Below are 21,174 nucleotides of genomic sequence, written 5' to 3'. Positions count from 1 at the left end.
GCATCATATATGACTGCGTTGATTGTCTGAAAAATGGCTACTGGAATATCTACATTTAGCAGGTTTTCCTTGCCTTTCGTTCTAAAAATTTCTAAACCAGTTACTTGGGGGATGAACAAGGTAAAATGATCCTCATTTTAGATATCAATTATTAATCTGTTAAAGATATTTTCAGGGGATGTATTGAGCAGGTTGGCCTCCTTTGGTTTTGTTACAAATTGTTTACTTGCAGATGCAACGTTATTTAAATAGTTATGATTATTAACGATATTAGATTGACAGTTTTACCACACATCCAAAATCCAAACGCTAAAAATATATCATTTTTATATTAATCGTGAGCAGTCATGTTGTCATAATCCAACTGTAATGAAGGATTTATTTTTTGTACCACAAACATTTTTGTACTTACCTTCACTGAAGAGCGCAATACTATGGACGAAATAAAGTTAAAGACTGAGCAACGTATACTTGTAGCCTTCGTTCTGGAATACTACACAAATATGCACCAATGATCTAATGCTCGGTAGCAACGAGCGTGTGTATCAGTCCTCCCGGAAATGCCCGAATTAAAATCTCGTCTGCGTCTGAGGAAAACCTGGGACCACGTGACCAACAAACCTACGACGTCACCATGATGCGCAGACCCTGCACCCTCGACTTGTGCAATTGTAATTTTCTGCTGCATTATTCAGTGTTTAATGTTAGCTGTTGCAAAACATTTTTATGTTTTTGTATATACCGTTCCCACTGGTTTGTCGGCGTAGGGTTCAATTCAAGGCAAATCACGTGTCTATGCTTAAGTATTTCACTAAGGGTGTTTCATCCCCTCTGGACTCTCTATAATCATTGGGTTCTTGCCGCATTGCCATCTTATTGTACATATCAGTCTAAGACTTGACTAAGACTGCGTGCTCCTCAAAACTATACATTTATGATATTATTCCAATCAAATCATATATGATATATAACATTGATGTGGTGTGTGTCTGTGTGTGCGTATCTGTCGAAATCTCTTATATAAGGATTCATTCGGATCTTCGGTTCCGGATCACGGTGCTCCTTAGTCGGATCTGTTACGGACTAGTTGTTGGATCTGCCTGTATCCACCTGTATCCGCTATTTTCTTTTTAAAAAAAGTACAGAAAAATCCCTCTACGTATCCGTCAGGATCTGTGGCATTTCCGTACGTACATACAGTGTACGGCTCCGTATCCGTCGAAAATCCTTATTTTCGGATTCCTTCGGATCTTCGGTTCCAGATCACGGTGCTCCTTAGTCGGATCTGTTACGGATTCGTTGTTGGATACGTCTGTATCCACTAAAAATACAGAAAAATCCCTGTGCGTATTTGCCAGGATTCGAGGCCATTTTATAATTAATATCTCAACCATTGCCCCGTGACGAAAGAACCCGTCTAACTGGTTCGGACTTTGCACGTACCTTCAGGCACTCGGGTTGAAAATCTGCCGTCAACAGGTAGGGCTTGCAGTTGTTAAGGTTTGAATAACACCAATACCTTTGTATTATAATCTTATGTGTATTGAACGCAGGTGATGTGATGATGAAATAGCCAAGCAACGTTACTGGTGTCGACAGGTCTCATTGTACCATTACGTTAGTACCAAGGGTCACACCAGTGAATGCCAGTGCATTTAGCTTGGTGTAGTTAGCGAGCTGTTTAGGAGCGTGTAGAGTGATGTTATCTATTAACTACAGACGATTTAACAAGAGTGTAGTAAAAGCTTTGACATGTGTCCAACAGTCTACAGTCTGAACATGTAGTATATCAAGACTTGAATAGCATAGTGACCTTCTACGGATACGGGTCAGTTGGAGACAAAGTGCGCTTGCTTTGTTTGGCCTTGCGCCACCACATTACTTATGTTGTTTGTTTACCATGATGCAAGAGGTCACTACCTCTAGAGGTCGGAGGTCACAGCCCATTTTGTTACGGCAGCCATATTGTCTACATATTGATGTTTTGATTTGATCAAATGTATCGTTGACTTGAATCGTCAAATGTGTCCATGCTGGCGTTGACTATTTTGCAATATGCACATTATTGGTTGAACCATGGTTCTGACAGTGTGAACGTTTCTATGAAGACGAGCAGTATTGTGCACGAAATTATTGTGTTGTTGTAATAACATTTTACTGCAACTCTCTCAACCTTTCTCTTTCCCCAGCTTTGGGGCCCGAATCTTCATCCGTCCCAAAAAGGGAGTTGTCAACCATGCCTGCGGATTATCCAAAATCTCTGAGATTTTGGAACTACCTGTGCTATGGTTTGGCAGGTATTCCAGCAAGTTTATCAGGGAATACCGTCGGCCTTTTCTTCTCTGTATTTATTCTGGAAGTAGTACAGGTAAGGGATAAGGAATGACATCACATAGTACAGCAATAAGACAAGAGTTCGGAAACCTCTTATCTCAAGACCAAAGCATGTCTAGGTCAAAAGATAGGAAAAAAAAAACAGAAATTCTGCTGCAGTAGCAAGGCCATATCCCAGGAGGTCCAAAATTGACCTTGACTCTCGCCTTCCTAACACATACCGATATACCAAATATCATTAGAACCCGGTCGTCTTCCCTCAGCCAATCAGGAGCGTGCATTTCTTGTGACTAAATTCACATAGTGTGGCCTCCCAAGGGGTAGGGGTGTACTAAGTAACGAATAAATTGACTAAGTTGGAGACGCCCCCCAGTAGGCAACGTTCCATCAACCGGATTGGATAAAATTGTGGGCGTCTCCAACTTAGTCAAATTATTCGTTACTTAGTTCACCCCTATCCCTTGGAAGGCCACCAGGCAGATGTGTTTTCTTATAATTACAAGTAACACACAACACTGGTCCCACTAGGTCAGAGGTGCCAGATAATTTGTCATGGTCTGGTCAAGGAGGTTTTACATTTCAATTTACTTCCTCTTGTATTTCACCTCAAACACCTTCAAGACACCACAAATGCATGTCCTTTTAAATATATATATTTATATTATTTGTTCGGAAAGACAGCCGGGTTCTAAAATAGATAGATCCCAAGATCTGGGTAACTATGTGGATTTGGTACTGCTCCGCCCACCCTCAGGAGTTTGTTGGCATCCCTCGGGCTTCGCCCTCGGGAACGGGTGGGCGGAGCAGTACCAAATCCACATATTTACCCAGATCTCGGGATCTATCTATTACTTAGAATCCATCCAGAGGTTCTTGAGTTATGCTGACTACAATAGTCCGGAAACACAAATACACGCCCACACAACCAGATGCATGTTTTAAAACCTCTTAATACACACATGTATTTGAGGCCAACAGTAGGGTATCCTTATTAGGACTGAAAAGCATGAAAAGCGGCCCGCAGGCAGGATTTAGCTTCTCATGAATAAATAAGGGTTCAAACTGACAAACGAATGGTCGTCACACGGGTCGGCTGATATCTTTGGGCTCGAAAATTATAGTACAAAGTCCGATAGCCTCGATCAGCGATGACCTTTGACCCGTTGTGAAACGGTGTTTGTCGTTATGCTTAATATAGATTTGTAATAACGCTCGGCGTAGAGACGTGTGTTTCCTTTATTGCTGTTGTTTGCTTAGTTATCATCTAATGAATTTTTGTAATTTTCTTGCTTATTTTGTTGATAAATGTTTTTATACGTAATACTTTCGTTAATATTTCTATCTGCATGAAAAATAGAGATATAGTTTTGAGCGTGCCTGTCTGTGTGTGTGTGTGTGTGTGTGTGTGTGCGTGTGTGTGTATGTATTGGGACTAAGTTTGCATAACTAATGAGGAAAATCTGTATTTAGTGTTTTCCATTATAGGACTAACGCATGTTTTGGCAGCTAAAACCTGTTAGTTCCCAAAATGGGGCAAAAAGTCCCCTTCTAGAAGGCCTATCCCGGGGCCCGACAGCTAGCGGTCAAACCACAAAGGGATATACAACCAAACCTGTATACTTGTTTTTGATATGTGGATAGTCTAAGTTATGCTTGATATAATAAATGATATCATTAATGACGAAATTTTATTGACCCACCAACTCCATTCGACGGTAAGACTATTGAAAATGTAACTGAGAAGTAGAGGGGCATTGATAGATAAAAGTTATGCAAATGAAGACATAATTTGCATAATTAATGAGAAACTACTGTAATTCAATATTGGTAGATAACTGGAATTTCATATTTGTGGCATTGGGAGGTTACGTTAAGGTAACATTGTTGAATATAAAGTATGCCAGTGAGGGCCTAATTTGCATAATATATTTTTCATGGAGATATGAGGTCTCCGAACTCTTGTTATTCTAAGTTATTGTTTTGGAACCGTTTTGTTGTTACGGTAAAGAGTGATATTTTGTTTCTTCACCTTTTAAGTATTATCGGTAAACCTTTGTTTACTGAGAAACTTAGGGAAGGACCTATTTGGTCTTCACCTTCGCTAGCGCAATCCTTATGTATTTTGCTTTTATGTCTGTATGTATAATTGTTTTTATCTGTACAAAATAAGGAATAGAATAGAGGAAGCTCCAACGACAACGCTTGGGTAGACATTCTAGCAATGCCTGCTAGGCCGGCCTTGATGTTTCTGTTTACTGCTTACGAAACATTTTTTTTTCATTTTCGTCAAAGATCACACCAACCCAAAACTCTATATTGACGACCACAAGCAAAGTAATCTCATCTGCTAGTGCCTTCTTCGTGGGGTTTCTGATAAACACAACCAACACGAGATGGGGCAAAGTGAAGCCATGGTAGGTGAACTTTAAACAGTACGCGTCTGAAAGATTATGTCCAACATTTTTGTTTGAACGTTTGTTTATTCATGATAAGCTCAAATCGGCACGCAGGCCGCTTTTCATTGAGATCATGAGGGAAGAGGTAAGGATCAGATACAATATAACAGAGATACAGTCATTTGAGTCCTAATAACTCTATCAACATATATCATTACATATTCATGGTACGACAATATACAATTTCTACAACATACAACATAAAGTAGGGCGAAAGCTGGTTTATGGTCCGTGTCCGATCGTTTAGTTCATTTCCGTTACTTCAAGAGTCTCTTAAAGGAAGTCAGATTCGGAGCCGTACGTGTGTCTGGTGGTAGGCTGTTCCAGATATTTGGTCCGCGGTAGGCTACCGATCACTACATCGTAGTGAAATTAATTTCATAGGCTATGAAAAGATAAAGGTCGATATTTTGTAGGAATCTTCAACAAAGACATACATGTAGGTGTGAATTATCGATAAACCATGCATGCAATATGGAAATGGCCAATTCAGAAGTACATTGTACATGTACAATGTATATGCGTATTTCTGCTATGTTGATTAAGATTGAACAACATCCAAAATAAGACTACGTTTTACTTCCAAAGACACCACACATACAGGTTTGCGTAAATTGATAACTACATACGCTCAGAACTGATTATGATTCCTAATTAGCTCTGATTATCTGTAGTTATCAATGTAATTGATCAAATATGCAGACATTATTGCTTTAACAGTTACGGAGGACATAAATGTCTTGTTTCATCCCCAGGCTTTTTTTCACCGCTATTCTGGGCGCGGCTTGCAACTTCTCCCAGTGGTTTTCCCCCGGCGTTGAAAGCTATACTGGAAAGCTGATATGGTATCTTGTGTTCTACTGCGGATTCAACGTGCTCCTAACGGTATGAACCAAGTGAAGTGAACAAACCACTTCATGTGTTCACACAGCCCATAACTGCCTTATTGTACTAGATAAGCATTAAGGTTTCTGCCATGGCTTTTTTTTTCATTTTGAATTTCAATTGTTTTCTCATTTATGAGTCAAGAAAAAACTGTGGTTAACATGAATATTGATAGTTAGAAATGAAAGAATAATGAATATGATTTATTTTAGAGAATGATATTTTAATTAGGTAAAAACATTTATTTTGTAGTAACTACAGAAAATTACTAGATATCAAGATGTGCGAACGTACGTTTGTAACCTTGATCATTATGCACATGGAAAACATATTTTCATAGCAGTGGTATGTATCAAAGTGCTGTATTTTCTCAAACAAAATAATATTAGGGACAATAAAAGAACATCGATATCAATGTGATATTTCTGTGACAGCAGCGCTGTTAGAATGGCATAGCTAAAAGGATTGGCTCAAATCCTTTCTCTGATCTTTGTCTTAATTTTCTTTTCATTGTCCAGGGATATGGCAATGCCAGGGACACACTAGTGATGTATGCCAGCAACGAACCGAGAGAAAGAGACACACTGAACGCCTACAGTACGTACTATCTTGCCATTACAAGTGTCTTTAGCCATATTTTCCGACACTTTTTCTTCTCATATCTTATCTTAACGTAGGATGGTGCCATTCTCCGTAGTAACCACTTGAGGTTAGCAAGCGAAAATATTGAGGAGGATGGCAACCAGGTTAATTCTAACGCAAACCCTCATGTCTCAGCCAAATGTTAGTGTGACTATAAGCTAAGAAACGGACAAATGCCAGCTAGCACCTTTTTTTTTATTCTTATGTCATTCAAAATATATTAAAAGTGTCCTGGGTAATGCTGGGGTCACGTTTCCTAACCGGGGCCCGGCCGGGCTGTTTGCGGAAATTTTTGGTACGTTTTATGCTTTTGTTGTCTTTTATATCATACTTTTTGTTCCCAACGACTACCCGGCCGGGCCCCGGATTGGAAATGTGGCCCTAGCATAAGACAACATAATTTGGCTTTGTTTTGTGTCGCAGTGTCGGCCTTTCAGATTGTTGGTGTCATACTCTCGGCACTGATCCAACAAGGAACGTTCGCACTGTTCCATGCCGACCTGGGGTACAACCCGTGTAGCAACGGGACCAACAACAGTACAGACCACGGTCCATCAAGGGATACTGAGGTAAGTGTCATTTCGCCCAAACAAGGTAAAGGTAAACCAGGCATCCTCAACTGGGGTGAAGCATGATGCTTATTCAAGTAGCTAGTAGTAGTAGTGCAATGCGGCTTCGCGTTTCGGGCCAAGCACACCGGGTCACCCCTACACTTCTCGATAAGTGTATTGGGTTCTTTTACGTGCAGAGGCTTGACGCTTATGCCTAAAGCTCCCTCTTACACGGGGCCGCCGGCTTTACGTCACCATCCAAAATGACGAATGCAATTTCTTACAACATGTCCGAGCTCAGGAGTCGACCCTTAGGATCGAAATCGGGCCCTAAGATTGCGCCATGAGGAATTAAAGATCCCATGCACCCGTGAAATATTTCTAGTTTATCAAATTCAAATGAAATAAAATACATTTTTTTAACCCTCAAACCACCCTAGCTTTTTTACGACTAATCTTACCGTATGGGGTCAAAACTGACCCCACAATGTTTTCTACAAATATAGCTTTATTGGTGACTATTTTTTGTGGTTTGTATATATGTATAGTTTAAGTTATCTATAAGGGACAGCTTGACATGATTAGGTGTGGAATAATTTCTGCTCATTATCATAATTTATGCAAAAATAGGGAACATCGTCTTTTGCAACTAACGCTATTCAGACAAGCGGGCTCTTTTGGGGCCGGCGCCAACACTTGATGTCTTATAGCATCTGAATGTCTTACGCTAGAACAACCAAACTTAGTCACCTTTGCTAAAATTTCGTTGGCAACAATTTTAATTTAATGAAATATCTAATCAATGTTTTCATGTTGCTATGGCAACCGGTTTCTTAGAGCCATATTTGGAAAAAGTCGCTAATTTTGGATTTTACAATGTAATTCTAGGGCTGTCTTTTTAAACTTCACTTATTTTCTTTCATCAATACCAACCAATTTAATTCACCATCACTTTTATGATTTAACATTCATAATTTATGCATATTTGATTACGTCATCGGTCAAAATCTAAGATGGCGGACGATATAATTAATTTAACTATTTCAACCTCAAATTTCATCATTACCATGTTTATTCAAACAGAAACAATCTTAATATAAACGTTTTGGTCCATTTTTATTGTGTTATTAGGTTATATGATGAAAAAATTCATTTAAAATAATTCAAGATGGCAGAACCAAGATGGCGGATTTCGCTAGTGTAACTTGATATGAATATGATTTTCATGACGTCATTTTGACGTCGTTCCTGTTGCCATCGAATATAAAGTCTTTGGATATATTATGGTTTATCATACATAATTTCTATTTAAGTTTTATCGTGTACCTTTGAATTATATGGAAATACCCAATTTGTTGGTTTTCGTCAATAAAATCACATAAATGACGTCATAATAGAGTCAATTCCAAGTCACCGAGAGGGTTTTTATATAATATTTGTAATATGTTTGAACTATTTTGATTAAAAGAATGTCTAAGTCACAATAGTTCTAAACTGTTCAAACAATTAGAATTGATACTTATAACATGTTTGAACTTATTTAACATATGTTGGAAACATTTCGAACGTAACTGCACAAAAGTCTCTTTATTTAAAACAGTTTCAAACCATCTATCGAAATGTTTCAATGTTCGAACAGTTTGTAACAAAAGATTTTCACAATTGCCCCCATAAACGAAGGTGCTAAGTCCTCCTGTGTGTTTCTGCCTATTTTCGGTGGCCGCGCTAGACCACCAGCGGATTTGTTTTGACGGAGCGTCACCCGCGCGCGACGATGTACACTGCTCGGCACCGCTAATATCCGGCATTTTCCCGCTCCAAAACACTCCACAGTCTCCACTAGACCCACGTTTTTAGTGTTTTGCCTCGTGTGTAACACGATTCGATTTGCATTACTGACGGGACGAAAATGTTATGATAGAAAAAATTCACCCCGTCCCGGCGTCCGTCCCCAAAACATGAACGACATGAAAATATATTTTCTTACAGATTCAATCACGAAAATCAACGGCATGGGATTCTAAATTTTCGCAACGGCCGACCATTTATCATGGTTGAACTTCCTTCCAAGGCGTGCGATAGATAAACATTCCCGGCACATAATACTTCACTAGTACCAAGGAGGTTTAAACTTCCTTGCTAGTACCAGACTAACTACGCAAGCTCATGATAATAATAGGGAGAATGTTTGTCAGTTAAGTTTGGCCACCAGAGGGTAAATTCATTTATATTAACGATATAAACGTTAACGTTACAAGCGCAAACGGGCGAATCATTGACCTGACCGGGGACTGACTCTACTGGCCTAATCATTCCTTTTTTGCCGAATTCTACGATCCATACGCCCGTACGCAGGAAAGCCTGGTGGACGCTACACATCACGGGAGACGCGTGTTGGTCCGAGACAGACAGCGCGCGGCGTGCTTTCGATCGCGTAGCGGCGACAACGTGCGGGACCAAAACGCCTGTCCCCAGTGAGACCGTGTGTTTTGCGCGGCATGCCCCGAATCCGTCTACCATTGCTGAATGTGGCCCGATTCATAGAGGTCTGTTTTGTAAGCATTATTTCATGTACCCCTCAGCGTGAGAATTCCTTGTGCAACAAGTTCGCTACATTATATATTCAGATTCCCCGCGCACCGCCCTCCGACCGCCTTTGATCATGTATGAAGTCGGCGGCAGAGAGAGATCATCAATCAATTTTGACAGGAGTGGCGCGCCAGTCTGAGGAGAAACGATCTCCCGTGCTGTGTTGAAGAATTTGGAGTTTGAAAATATCTGGAATAACTAATGCTGAAATCAACATTCACAAAATCATTGATTTAACTTTATTTCTGTTATAGTATTTCCTAAACTGCAGTTTAACCACCCAGTTTAACGGAACATGGTGTTTTCCCGATAAACACGTAAAATGTTTATGTTCGGTCTTTCCTCCTTGTAAGCAAACTTCCAGCTTGTCGCCAAACTTTGCCGAGGCGATATGTACAGAAGCTGAGCGCGCTCGTTGTTTTGTTGTGCTAGCTATGCAGTGACGAGTCTTCGATTATCTGTAGTTGTTGAAGGACACACAGAAATCTTCTGTAGTTTACCGCTTCGAAGGGCATGACAGTCAACGGTAGTAAGGTTTGAACGAGCGTTGTGTTTCTCAGCTCACCTCAGTTCAAAAAGTAAACAACGGGTGCGGGTTAACGTGAGCGGCGGGGGATTTGTTCGGCTGGCGACACCCCCGTACCGTGCCGATAGCGTGGTGTGTTCCTTGAAACGGATTTTTAACAATAGAAAACTAACGTTAGATCTATTCAAGATTTCTAACAAATTTAATGGAAACTTTTCTGTCCGGCGTAGTAGGATTTTGGGAGTACCCAACCGCGTTCTTCACGTGGAAAGTTTTGATACCGCGAAAGTAAACAAAACACCTACGATCGCCTGCCAGGCTTCTCGCGGTGGGGCGTCTTTATTGGTCTATCATTAGGTGCTATCAGCTGCTTAGCAGGTACGTGTAGATTGCTTTCGTATGGCTCATTTAACCAATGTTCGAAACTGTACGAACAAAAGATGAATCTATGTTGTGATAGTTTCGAAACTTATATCAATATTGTACCCGCCGATTTAAATGTTTCTAACATGCTGGAACGCAGTAGAAAATATTTCGAAAGTCAAACAAAGGTTCGAAATTGTTCTTAACATTTACTCATATCAGTTAGGTTGTTGCAAAGGTTTCGAAAATGTTACAACAAAAGGCAACAAACACCCTCTCGGTGACGTGGAATTGACTCTACGTCGCAACGTCATTAATCTTTACGTTCATTTAAAAAATTGTTTTTTTTTCACGTTTCTATAAAATTATATTTTGTAACTATGATCATAATAACCCTTATCATACATGTCACTAGATGAAAAGTAACAAATAATAGGGAATATGGGTGCAGAGTTTGCTGGGGTCAGTTTTGACCCCACTGGACCATGCGTAAACTTTCTAGGATAACTTAATCAACAATGAGCCAATCTCGGTAAAAACTTGTGAGAAGTTATAAGACATATATACAAACAAACTCGTAGAAGGAATTTTGTTTTCGAATCAAAATGTCAAAATGGCACATGTTGATATACGCCTGGGGTCAGTTTTGACCCCATACGGTGGTTTGAGGGTTAAATAAATACATAAAATGTATTACTTTTGGTGGATTTCCCAATGTCATACTATAAGCCTTGTTATACGCTTTAACAATGAGTCCCAATAAAATTATAGTAGGGTGTCTCAAATTGAGGTTATTTTCCTCGCCGGGCCAGGGCAGACCAGCTGCAGCCTTTTATGGACTATACCACACTACTTTCAGGAAGGGGATGTCGTCCTGTGATACTGCAGTACTTTAAAATTCATACAAATCTGTCAAAAGGATCTTTGGCTTATAGGTGCGAACAGGCATACACAACCTAAAACAACCCCGTCACCCGAAACTAGTGCTGTGTACCGGTACAGTGTAAAAATTGATTAGGTACAGGTCCAAAATGCCGGATCATGAAGTACCGGTACTGTACCGATGTAGATTTACACCAAGTATGTGCTTATTTTGTGACTGATGTCCTAACCTCATGATACTGACAGGTTGTAAACAGTTTAATTATGTTTCCGTCATTATAGAAGAAGTTCAGTAAAACACAAGTTAATTTTTCAAATTGTTCAGGTACAGGTCCGGACCTGTACCGAAACCTCTGTACCTGTACTTGTACCTGATGTTACGTTTAGGTACGCAGCACCTGCCGAAACTCCTTCCATGAGGTAGTTGAATTGCCGCAAGAATCTTATCCAATGTGAGTCCATGTGATTTGAACATCACAGCATACGGCCAGTGCACGTGGTAGCAAATGTATCGTGACGGCTTAATCTGAATATGCAGCACTTAAAAAAGCTTTTATACACATGTTGTCTACAGAAAACAGCCTACATGGTTGCAGCAGCTGTTGGATCTGGACTCCTTGTACTTTTTGGACTGGCGGCAGTTTTCGGTGTTCCAGAGAGAAAAGGAAAGGAAACATTTTGATACATTGAATATGTAAAGATCTGTAAAAGATCACAATTCTACTAATACAAGAGGAACAAGACAAAACAACAAGATAACTCTTTATCACTCTACTTTAGGGCGAGTACATACTACTAATTATACTTTCTCATTCATTATGTCGTCGTCGTATAAATCAATATAGGTCCCATCATTGTATGATAAAAAATATGTTGCTATAGGAAATGGCAAGGGCTACTTTTAAAATTTTTTTTCAGATATCAGGGGACAACAACAGTCGTCCTGTTTCCCCATTGATGACATTAAACAGCTGGCCCGCCATCGTCCTTTTCTCGTGCTGTTTGTGATAGAAGCCTTGTTGGAGCTGGGCATTTATGTAAGTTATTTCACGTTGCTATATTGTTGTTAGATACGTATCGTAAATAACTTGAATTCGAAACAGACAAATGTAACGTTGTTAACCTTTATTTTTTTAAATTAGTGAGTCCCAAATGTCAGTCAATAACACAATTTACATATACCACTTATTCAATAAATGGTGAATGCACTGATCAATAACGTTAGAAGTTGAAGGTGGCGTGCTTTGTAATAGATTTAGTTATCATTTGACCATGCATGTTGAATTGTCCCACATACACTGCAGACGAAGCAGATAAACACTGCCTTGATGCTACAGTACACATTCGACATGTCTGACCAGGTGTTCTACGTCCTTTTCGTGTATATGGTACGTACAACAACTGATGAAAGGAGCAAATGTCCTTCGGGTGTAATCTTCATTAACATTAAAATTACCTATGTACGAAAGACTTCGTAATTATTGCAATACGAATGCCGTGGAAGACGAAATACACTTTATTTCAAACTGTTCATTTCATGATAATGCACGAAGTGAGTTGTCTATTCAGACCACTAAAATCTATCCGAATTTCCATAAGCTTACAGACAAAGAAAAGACTATTCTTCTGTTAACTACCAAAAACCCACAAATTATAGAAAAGGTGGGACATTACGTCTTCCATTGCTTACAAAAGAGAAGTCAAACCCTTCACTAGTTTTAGACAATTACGTTTGTATAATTTAGATAAGCAGCATTTATACCTATTTTGTACACTGTTCTTTTATGTATTTTATTTGCATTTAGCCTTCGGGCATGAATTTGCAATAAACTTATTATTATTAATCCGCCGGGTTACATAAATCCGCCACTTTTGTTTTGAGAGATCTATGGTGCAGCACCCCAGGTATGCACAGCTTAGATATACAGGAGTGTATTTTACTGGGGATGTTTGATTAGAGATCTGTTTGGACGTATATTTTTAGAGTACCGGTGGCGGAATTATGAACCCTGGCGGAATTATGTTAGTAGATGTTAGGTGTTTGATTAACGTCATTGTGTGGCTAGATCTGTGAGATGGTATTGTCGTACAAAATTAGAGACAAAATGACTTGGTTGCTTTTTACTTGGTCTTCAAGACTCAAAATTGTACAATGATATCCGATCGGGGGTGACATAATTGCCATACATGACTCTAATTGTATTGACTGACATTGTGCCGTTGTAACAAATGCGACTAGATTATACATGAATACTAGTATGATTCAAACAAACACTATATGATTATCAGGCACGTTGCAGTATTGGGCTGACCATAAGTAAATGACAGCTGTTTATGTGAGGTTTATCTCAAAATATTGAAAATGCAGCAGATGTATGGTTCAATATAAAGCCGTACAATGAGGCTATATCGACTGCTGCGTTTTGGTAAACATTGCCATACCAAGTATTTCAGGAACATTTACTCACCATGAAACGTGCATGATTTTCATTTTCTTCCCGTATTTGTCCTCAAGGCCGCTGCAGTAGTAGCGATATTCCTGTGGAATCTGGCCTTACGTCGGATCGGGCGGAAGAAAGTAATATGCTTGGGAATTCTGGTTAGTCTCACTTAGTCATTTCCTTCGCCTGAAGGTTATGTTTTCGATTTTACTAAAGTGGAGTGCCAAATGAGGACCATAGTTACATAATCAACTAGGAATCTTTATAATACGTCATTCATAAAGGTGAACATCATTTGGCAAAGGTATGGGGTCAAGGAACCATATTTGCCATATTTTCTACACCTTGTTTTGGGGTACTTACAGTTGTGTTTGCTGCCACACAACGCTGCTCTCCTGATAGCTACAGAGGGCCTGTTCGGGACCGCGCTTCGACCGTTCATCTACGCGTCGTCTGTCCTGGGTGGGGCAGGAGAGGGATGTATGTACATATCACTAAGGTAGGTTCAACATAAATTGCGCAAATCAGGGCCTCATTTGGGTACAATTCAATTGTAAATTTTCAGTGACTCGTTCTGTATCAAATGTCAATAACATTAACCCTATCTAGACCGGGCTTTTTTTAGACTTCTTGGACCGGGGGGGGGGGGGGGGCTCTTTCGACCCCCCCGTCATAACTTCCGAACGGTAAGCTCTACCATTACCAAATTTGCAGGGAGTGATGATCACGTGAAGTTTTATAATTCCTGTAATTTTAGTGACGTAATATGACGTAATTATGACGTCATCGATGTGATTTTATTAGCTAAATAGGGAATTCTCATTATTTCTAAAAATATTAGACAAAATGGTGCGTATTATTGATTTAAAGGTATGCCAAGACATTTGACGTCAGTTGTGACTAAGTTGACGTCAAAATGACGTCGGAGAATGACGTCATGTGTTGTTAGCGACCCCCTGGGATCCGCCATCTTGGATCGGCCATTTTGAACTTTTTAAAAGTACATTTTTTCCATGTATGATCCCAAATAACAATCAAAATAGACTAGAAACATTAATCTGAATGTTTCTGGTTAAGAAAAATCCAGGTTGTGACGAAATTAAAGGCGAAAAAGCCTGTTTATACCGAAAATAATGATTTTGTCCGCCATCTTGGATTTTGAGCGATGACGTCATCAAATTAGCATAATTTATGAATATTTAATCATGGCAGTTACATTAAATCACACGTGATGTTATACATGTAGGCTACTCGTGTGGTTGAGCAAGAAAACAATGGAAACAACTATGTTTTTATCGAAATTAGTGAAATTTGCATAAAATGCCTTTTCAGAAACCCGTTGCCATGGCAACACGAAAAATGCTAAACTTATACTTTTATCATAATACTGTTGCCAACTAAATTTTAGGAAAAGTCACCAAGTTTGGTTGTCCTACCATACGTCGTTTGGCAGTTATACGATGTCAAAGTTGGCGCGGGCACTTTTAGCCCCCCCCGTCTAGATAGGGTTAAGTTTCATGACGGTACAAGTGCTTAGGTTCTCCATGTTGACCATGTCAGTTAGCTAGTTCTATATGCCATGTAAACCAGCTCCGCAGGCAAGTCATACGTTATAGTAGGAAAAGAGTACGAAAGAACTTAAAAGATATGTATGAAACTGATTTTTGCTATATGGTCTATCATAGCGTTATGCATACTGATGTCATCGATGATTTCGAGCTGAAGACTTATAGGAAGATGGCGCCTGTCCTGTATTCCCTCTGGTTGTTTTCACGTGGCGCCATGGATGCCATTAGCGCTGCTGCCTCTAACGGAATCCTACAGTAGGTTCTTTAGTACTTCTAGTTATGCGTAACTAAGAAATAAGTCGCATCAGTATGAAAGATATCATTTGAATGTGTGTTCGGACCAGAGCTAGTTTATCTAAAAATAACAAAAAATGCGAAAATTACCCGTAAACGATACGACAAAAATGATAATTGATGGGGATGAGAAATGTTGTTCTGTCGATAGATCATTACTGGACAAACAACACAACAAGTGAGAGGGATAGAGACATGAGAGATAAAGGTAGAGAGAGAGAGAGAGAGAGAGAAAGAGAGAGAGAGAGAGAGAGAGAGACAGACAGACAGACAGACAGACAGACAGAGACCTTTATTTGTTTATAATATATGACAAGCAAACTGTATTACGCAAACCTCCAGGGCCGCCAACTATAACGCACACAACTGTGTCCAGCCAAACACCGTGAAACAGGCACTCCGGTACGTAACAGCGGGCACGCCCCCTGCTGTCTACGTCATAGCCTTGCTGTTCATCTGGCTATACCCGATCACCGAGGAGTCTCGCACGAAAACCAAGATGGCTCTGGATGCAAGGTGTGTGTACCTAGGATAATTTATGTAAAGATTTTCGATACGTAAACGGCTGGAGTGTATAACAAGAAAGGGATGGTCGCTTGCACTTATTGGCCAACCGCATGATTTGCCTTTTCCATGTTGCACCGTTGGAATGGAGATTTTTTCATGGAGATAGTTGTTTTGAGCGTGTCTGAGTGTGTGTAATCATGCAAATCACAATCTAATTTGCATCAGTTTCTGAGTGTGTGTAATCATGCAAATCTCAATCTAGTTTGCATCAGTTAATGGGGAAAAGTTATAAACCCACTCCATGCAATGGCAAGACAGTTCAAAAATGCAACATATGTAACTGAGAAATAAAGGGACATCATTAGATAAAAGTTATGCAAATGGAGACCTTATTGCATAATCAGTGTGTATCCTTTCTCTTCACCACAGGCGGGCAGCAGCTGATGAGGAAGAAAGAGATGTCCTGACTAGCACAGATGATGCCTCAGTCCAAGAAATTGTCTGAAGGCTCATCTCATCACTTTGCATTTTGTCATACGGCTCTTACGGCTCTTTTTGGTCAGCCTCATGTGCAATATCAAAAATTGATGTTCTCTTTAAATCTTGATTGATAACATCTTTAATGTTCAGATTATTGTTGTACTGTATTAATATCATATGGAAGAATGGTACAAGACGTGTCAAATGTTGTATCGTCATTTGAGAATTGTTTCAAATTATTTGAAACGACAACTGAGTCATTCAAATACAATGTTCTTCATACTTTGATTGCTACTTGAATGTGGAAAGTCAAGAACATTAAACATGGGTTTAATCTTTCAACAAATATAGACTTAAATGGGACACTACGACTTTGACCTTTTTGTGTTGGCGTGTACGTGCGCGTGTGTGTGTATGTATGTGTGCGTGTGAGTGTGCGTCTGTGTGTGTATGTATGTGTGCACGTGCGCGCGCGTGTGTGTGTGTGTGTGAGTATGTGCGTGTGCGCGCGCGCGTGTGTATGTTTGTGTGCGTGTGTATGTATGCGTGTTTGTGTGTGTATGTGTGTGTGCGTGTGCATATGTGTGCATGTGTATGTGCGTGCGTGCGGGCGGGCGTGCGTGTGTGTGTGTGTGTGTGTGATTCTCTTGTACACAGCGCACAGCACCTACCATCAGTAGAGTAGGATCAATATCGGAATGTAACAACGCACCACACAACAACATAAGCGTTTGTTACAATCTAACACTGAAATATTTCCTGATGAACAAAAATAGTAGCCTAGACGAGTGTCTCTCCATTGCGTATCTCTGTGCAGTAAAATTGTCAAATTGGTCACACTAAACCTCGTACTTGTAGGGTGTTTTCAAGAGCATGGGTTCTCATATGTAGGGATAGGGCAGACTTTCGTGTTGTCCTGTACCCGCTCCCTCCACACATGAAGGGTTTTTTCACGACTGTTTTGCTAGATGCCAGTCCAACTGGACTTTCTGTGCAGCAGAATAATCACACTGGTCACACTTGTAGGTTTTTTTTTTCCAGTATGGGTTCTCATATGCCTGTCAGCTGTCCTGTACCCGCACTCCTCAAACACGTAGGGTTTCTCACCAGAGTGTTTGGCTAAATGTCTCTCCAATGTGGATGTCTGTGCAGCAGAGAAATCACAGGGGCAAGACTTCTAGGACTTGTCACATGTATGGGTTTTCATATGTTCGGATAAGCTAGTGAGACGTTTGAGCTGTCCTGTACCCGGGGGTACCCACACCTCCCGCACATGTAGGGTTTTTCATCAATGTGTTTGGCTTAACGGCTATCCAAGGCGGCTTAATGATTAATTTGCAGCAGAAAAGTCACACTGGTCACACTTGTAGGGTTTTTCACCAGCATGGGTTTTCGTGTCTGGACAGGTTACCATTCTCAGCTGTCCTGTGCCTAATACTTCCTACACTTGAAGGTTTTTTCACCAGTGTGTTTGGCTAAATGTCGGTCCAAATTGATTTTCAGTGCAGCAGCATAGTCACACTTGTCACACTTGAAAGGTTTTTCACCAGTATGGATTCTCATATATCTGGATAGGTTACGCTTTTCAGCTGTCCTGTACCCGCACTCTCCACACATGTTTGGTTTTTCACCAGTGTGCTTGGCTAGATGTCGGTCCAAGGCGGATTTCTGTGTAGCAGAATAGTTACACTGGTCACACTTGTAGGGTTTTTCTCCTGTGTGGGTTCTCATATGCCTAGACAGATAGCCTCCGTTGCAGAGGTCTGCCTCACTCTTCTTGGTATACTACCATACCCTCACCAACCCCACCTCGCACTTTATTCCCATACCTATCCTGAACCGATAGACATACAGCCCACCCCAACCGGTACCCACTCCATTCTACGTGCTGGTTCTACAAGAGTAAAAAATGTAAATACCGTCTTACCATGTACTTCTACAATCTTATTTTCATCACCGAGAAAACAACCATCTAAACTAAGGTTTTTACATGAAATACAGAGTCCACACACCTCACTTACCATCTTTTGCAGTCTACATACCTGAAAACATTTGCTACTTGCCTGTACAGTAAATAACTTGCCTTGGAAATTGATAAAGAATGGAAAGAGCCCTGAGACAACTGATGTTTTTGCATAGACTAAACTCTCTTCAACATCACACTTATCTCTTCTCTCCTCGTCACTACTCTTACCTGTTACATCACACTTATCTTCTTCCCTGTCCTCACTACTCTTACCTGGTACATTACACTCATCTCCTACCCTCTCCTCACTACTCTTACCTGGTACAACATTACACTCATCTCCTACCCTCTCCTCACTACTCTTACCTGTTACATCACACTTATCTTCTACCCTTTCCTCACCACTCTTACCTGGTATATCACACTTATCTCCTACCCTCTCCTCACTACTCTTACAGGTCACAACACCACACTCATCTCCTACCCTCTCCTCACTACTCTTACCTGTTACATCACACTTATCTTCTACCCTTTCCTCACCACTCTTACCTGGTACATCACACTTATCTCCTACCCTCTCCTCACTACTCTTACAGGTCACAACACCACACTCATCTTCTACCCTCTTCTCACTACTCTTACAGGTCACAGCATCACACTCATCTCCTACCCTCTCCTCACTACTCTTACAGGTCACAACATCACACTCATCTCCTACCCTCTCCTCACTACTCTTACAGGTACCTACCTGTTTAACCTGTTCTACCCACCCTGAAGGATGAAATGGGCCCACTATATAACATCCTCACCTCTAGCTTAGTAGCTACTGGGTACTTGTCCCTCCTCTTACCTGTTTTACCATTGACCTTACACCTAGTCTGTCCCCTGCTAAACCCTCCTGATACAGCTGTACTCTCCCTGCCCTTCCTAAGCTTACAACTACTCCACCCTGTAGGACATATTACATAATGTACATTTTCCTTATGACAATCAATCCCTTCTGACAATCAATCCCTTCCACAACTTCACCTTTATCTTGAGCTACTTTAAACTGACACATCCTTCTACCACTCGTCCTCTTCCACTCCCTTTTACTCATTAGAACCCCCCTGGTTCTGAAAGGACCCTTCCCTGCACTAACCCCCTCTACCTTCCCTGGGGTCTGTCTAGGCTTAGGGACAGGACCCTTCCCTGCACTAACCCCCTCTACCTTCCCTGGGACCCTCCTAGGCTTAGGGACAGGCATACCCCTTGCTGGGGAAGAACCCTTCCCTGCACTACCCCCCTCTACCTTCCCTGGGGTCTGACAACAGAGGCTGACGGGAAGCGGGACTTGGTAACAGAAATAAGAGAACTGAAATCATCAAGAGTCCGGCAGAGTGGACGGTACATGGGGAGATTGTTGGTCCCCACATGCACGAACACCACATCCGGCTCAACAAAAGGATGACGTGAAATATCAGAAGTCAAATCATATACTGAAGCTCCAGGGTGCGCATTAAGGGAAAATAAAATGTCAGGAGAGAAGGTAGCATGATTAGACAGATATTTACCAATTGAGTCACTGAACCCCAGGATGATCTGAAACAAAAAATGAGATACATCAATGCATCATTTTTTCTAGATTAAGGACACATAATGTTACCTTATTGATGTTGTCTCACTCTCAAATATTTTTTTTTGCAATGTATACAGTATAGCATGTATTTCCTCATTTTATTGCTGTTTTTTGCAATTTAAAGTATGGGCGAAAATATTTTTTGGAAAAAATTTGCTACATGTGTAAGCCACCTGCGTTCATGTTGCAAACCTGATCATACTACCAACCATGAACCTATGTTGTTATGCAAGTTTGTTTTTCTTTACCTGACAACGTCAGACATGTGACTGTATTGGCGGGAAAATATGGTCCCGACCAGGCCATGTTAACACATTGAACGATATTATAACGTTATCTTTCACAGCTAAATTCTCGGCTGTTTTCAATCAAAATTTCTCCCAGCACACAGTAAAACTCAGAATCAGAATATTTGTCACGTTATGTCGACATTTTACAGCGAATCATAAAGGTTAGATCCTCGATAGCTGTCATGTTTACAAGAAATACCAGCGATAATTCACATCTGCCACACGGTTCTGAGCAGTAAAAACATCATAGAACTCGCACTACGAACACTACGAACTACGAAAATCGCTCAAAAAAGGGACCTGAGTAGACATGAAATTTTAAACATACCCAGATTTCAAACCAACAGGATTTTCACATGGGATATAGACGAAGGTTAAACAGTCCTGACGCACTATCAATTGATTACAGAATCGAGGGCGAAATGCAGATGCCCCCAATCTGAAAATCGCCGAAATCTTAACCCTTTACTGTGCTGCCATTTTGCTAATTTCACTGTGTACCAAATTTGTTCATCAAACTAGTTAAAATCCTTGTAAAACCGCAAAAAAATGGATTGAATGGAGAGCACACAGTAAACACGTCCGTCACTTACCGCCATGGTGTCCAAGAGGCCGGATGTCGTCATGAAATCATTTCAGCTGTCAAAGTCGGATGAAATTTCATTGGCAGCGCGAAAGCGGCGCGGGAAATTTGAGTCGGCGATTCTATGGACCGCGGAAGGATACATTGGAAAATGAATTTGATTCGAAAAGCGTTCTATTCAGTACGTGGCGTGGCGGCT

The 21,174-nt window shown here is 40.6% G+C and overlaps 2 protein-coding genes across 2 annotated transcripts; one reads left to right on the top strand and one right to left on the bottom strand.

The window, feature by feature from the left end:
• The first annotated feature begins 1,386 nt into the window (after nt 1-1,386).
• Nucleotides 1,387-16,881, top strand: LOC136448989 (sodium-dependent lysophosphatidylcholine symporter 1-A-like). The gene is made up of 14 exons (XM_066448745.1): nt 1,387-1,479; nt 2,190-2,368; nt 4,627-4,748; nt 5,546-5,675; nt 6,194-6,272; nt 6,741-6,886; nt 11,803-11,893; nt 12,147-12,265; nt 12,533-12,616; nt 13,744-13,827; nt 14,035-14,168; nt 15,355-15,492; nt 15,874-16,047; nt 16,468-16,881. The coding sequence occupies exons 2-14, from the start codon at nt 2,237-2,239 to the stop codon at nt 16,541-16,543; spliced, it is 1,509 nt and encodes a 502-aa protein (XP_066304842.1). The 5' UTR covers nt 1,387-1,479; nt 2,190-2,236; the 3' UTR covers nt 16,544-16,881.
• Nucleotides 16,882-17,949: 1,068 nt separating this feature from the next.
• LOC136422072 (zinc finger protein 578-like) lies at nt 17,950-19,346 on the bottom strand. The gene is made up of 3 exons (XM_066409747.1): nt 19,335-19,346; nt 18,713-19,169; nt 17,950-18,233 (listed from the first exon to the last, which is right to left on the bottom strand). Exons 1-3 carry the CDS (start codon nt 19,344-19,346, stop codon nt 17,950-17,952), a joined length of 753 nt encoding a protein of 250 aa, XP_066265844.1.
• Nucleotides 19,347-21,174: the final 1,828 nt, after the last annotated feature.

The sequence above is a fragment of the Branchiostoma lanceolatum genome, chromosome 1, assembly GCF_035083965.1.
Source record: "Branchiostoma lanceolatum isolate klBraLanc5 chromosome 1, klBraLanc5.hap2, whole genome shotgun sequence".
NCBI lineage: Eukaryota > Metazoa > Chordata > Leptocardii > Amphioxiformes > Branchiostomatidae > Branchiostoma > Branchiostoma lanceolatum.
The sequence above is the reverse complement of the archived record's forward strand: the minus strand, read 5'-3'. Positions and strand labels throughout refer to the sequence as shown.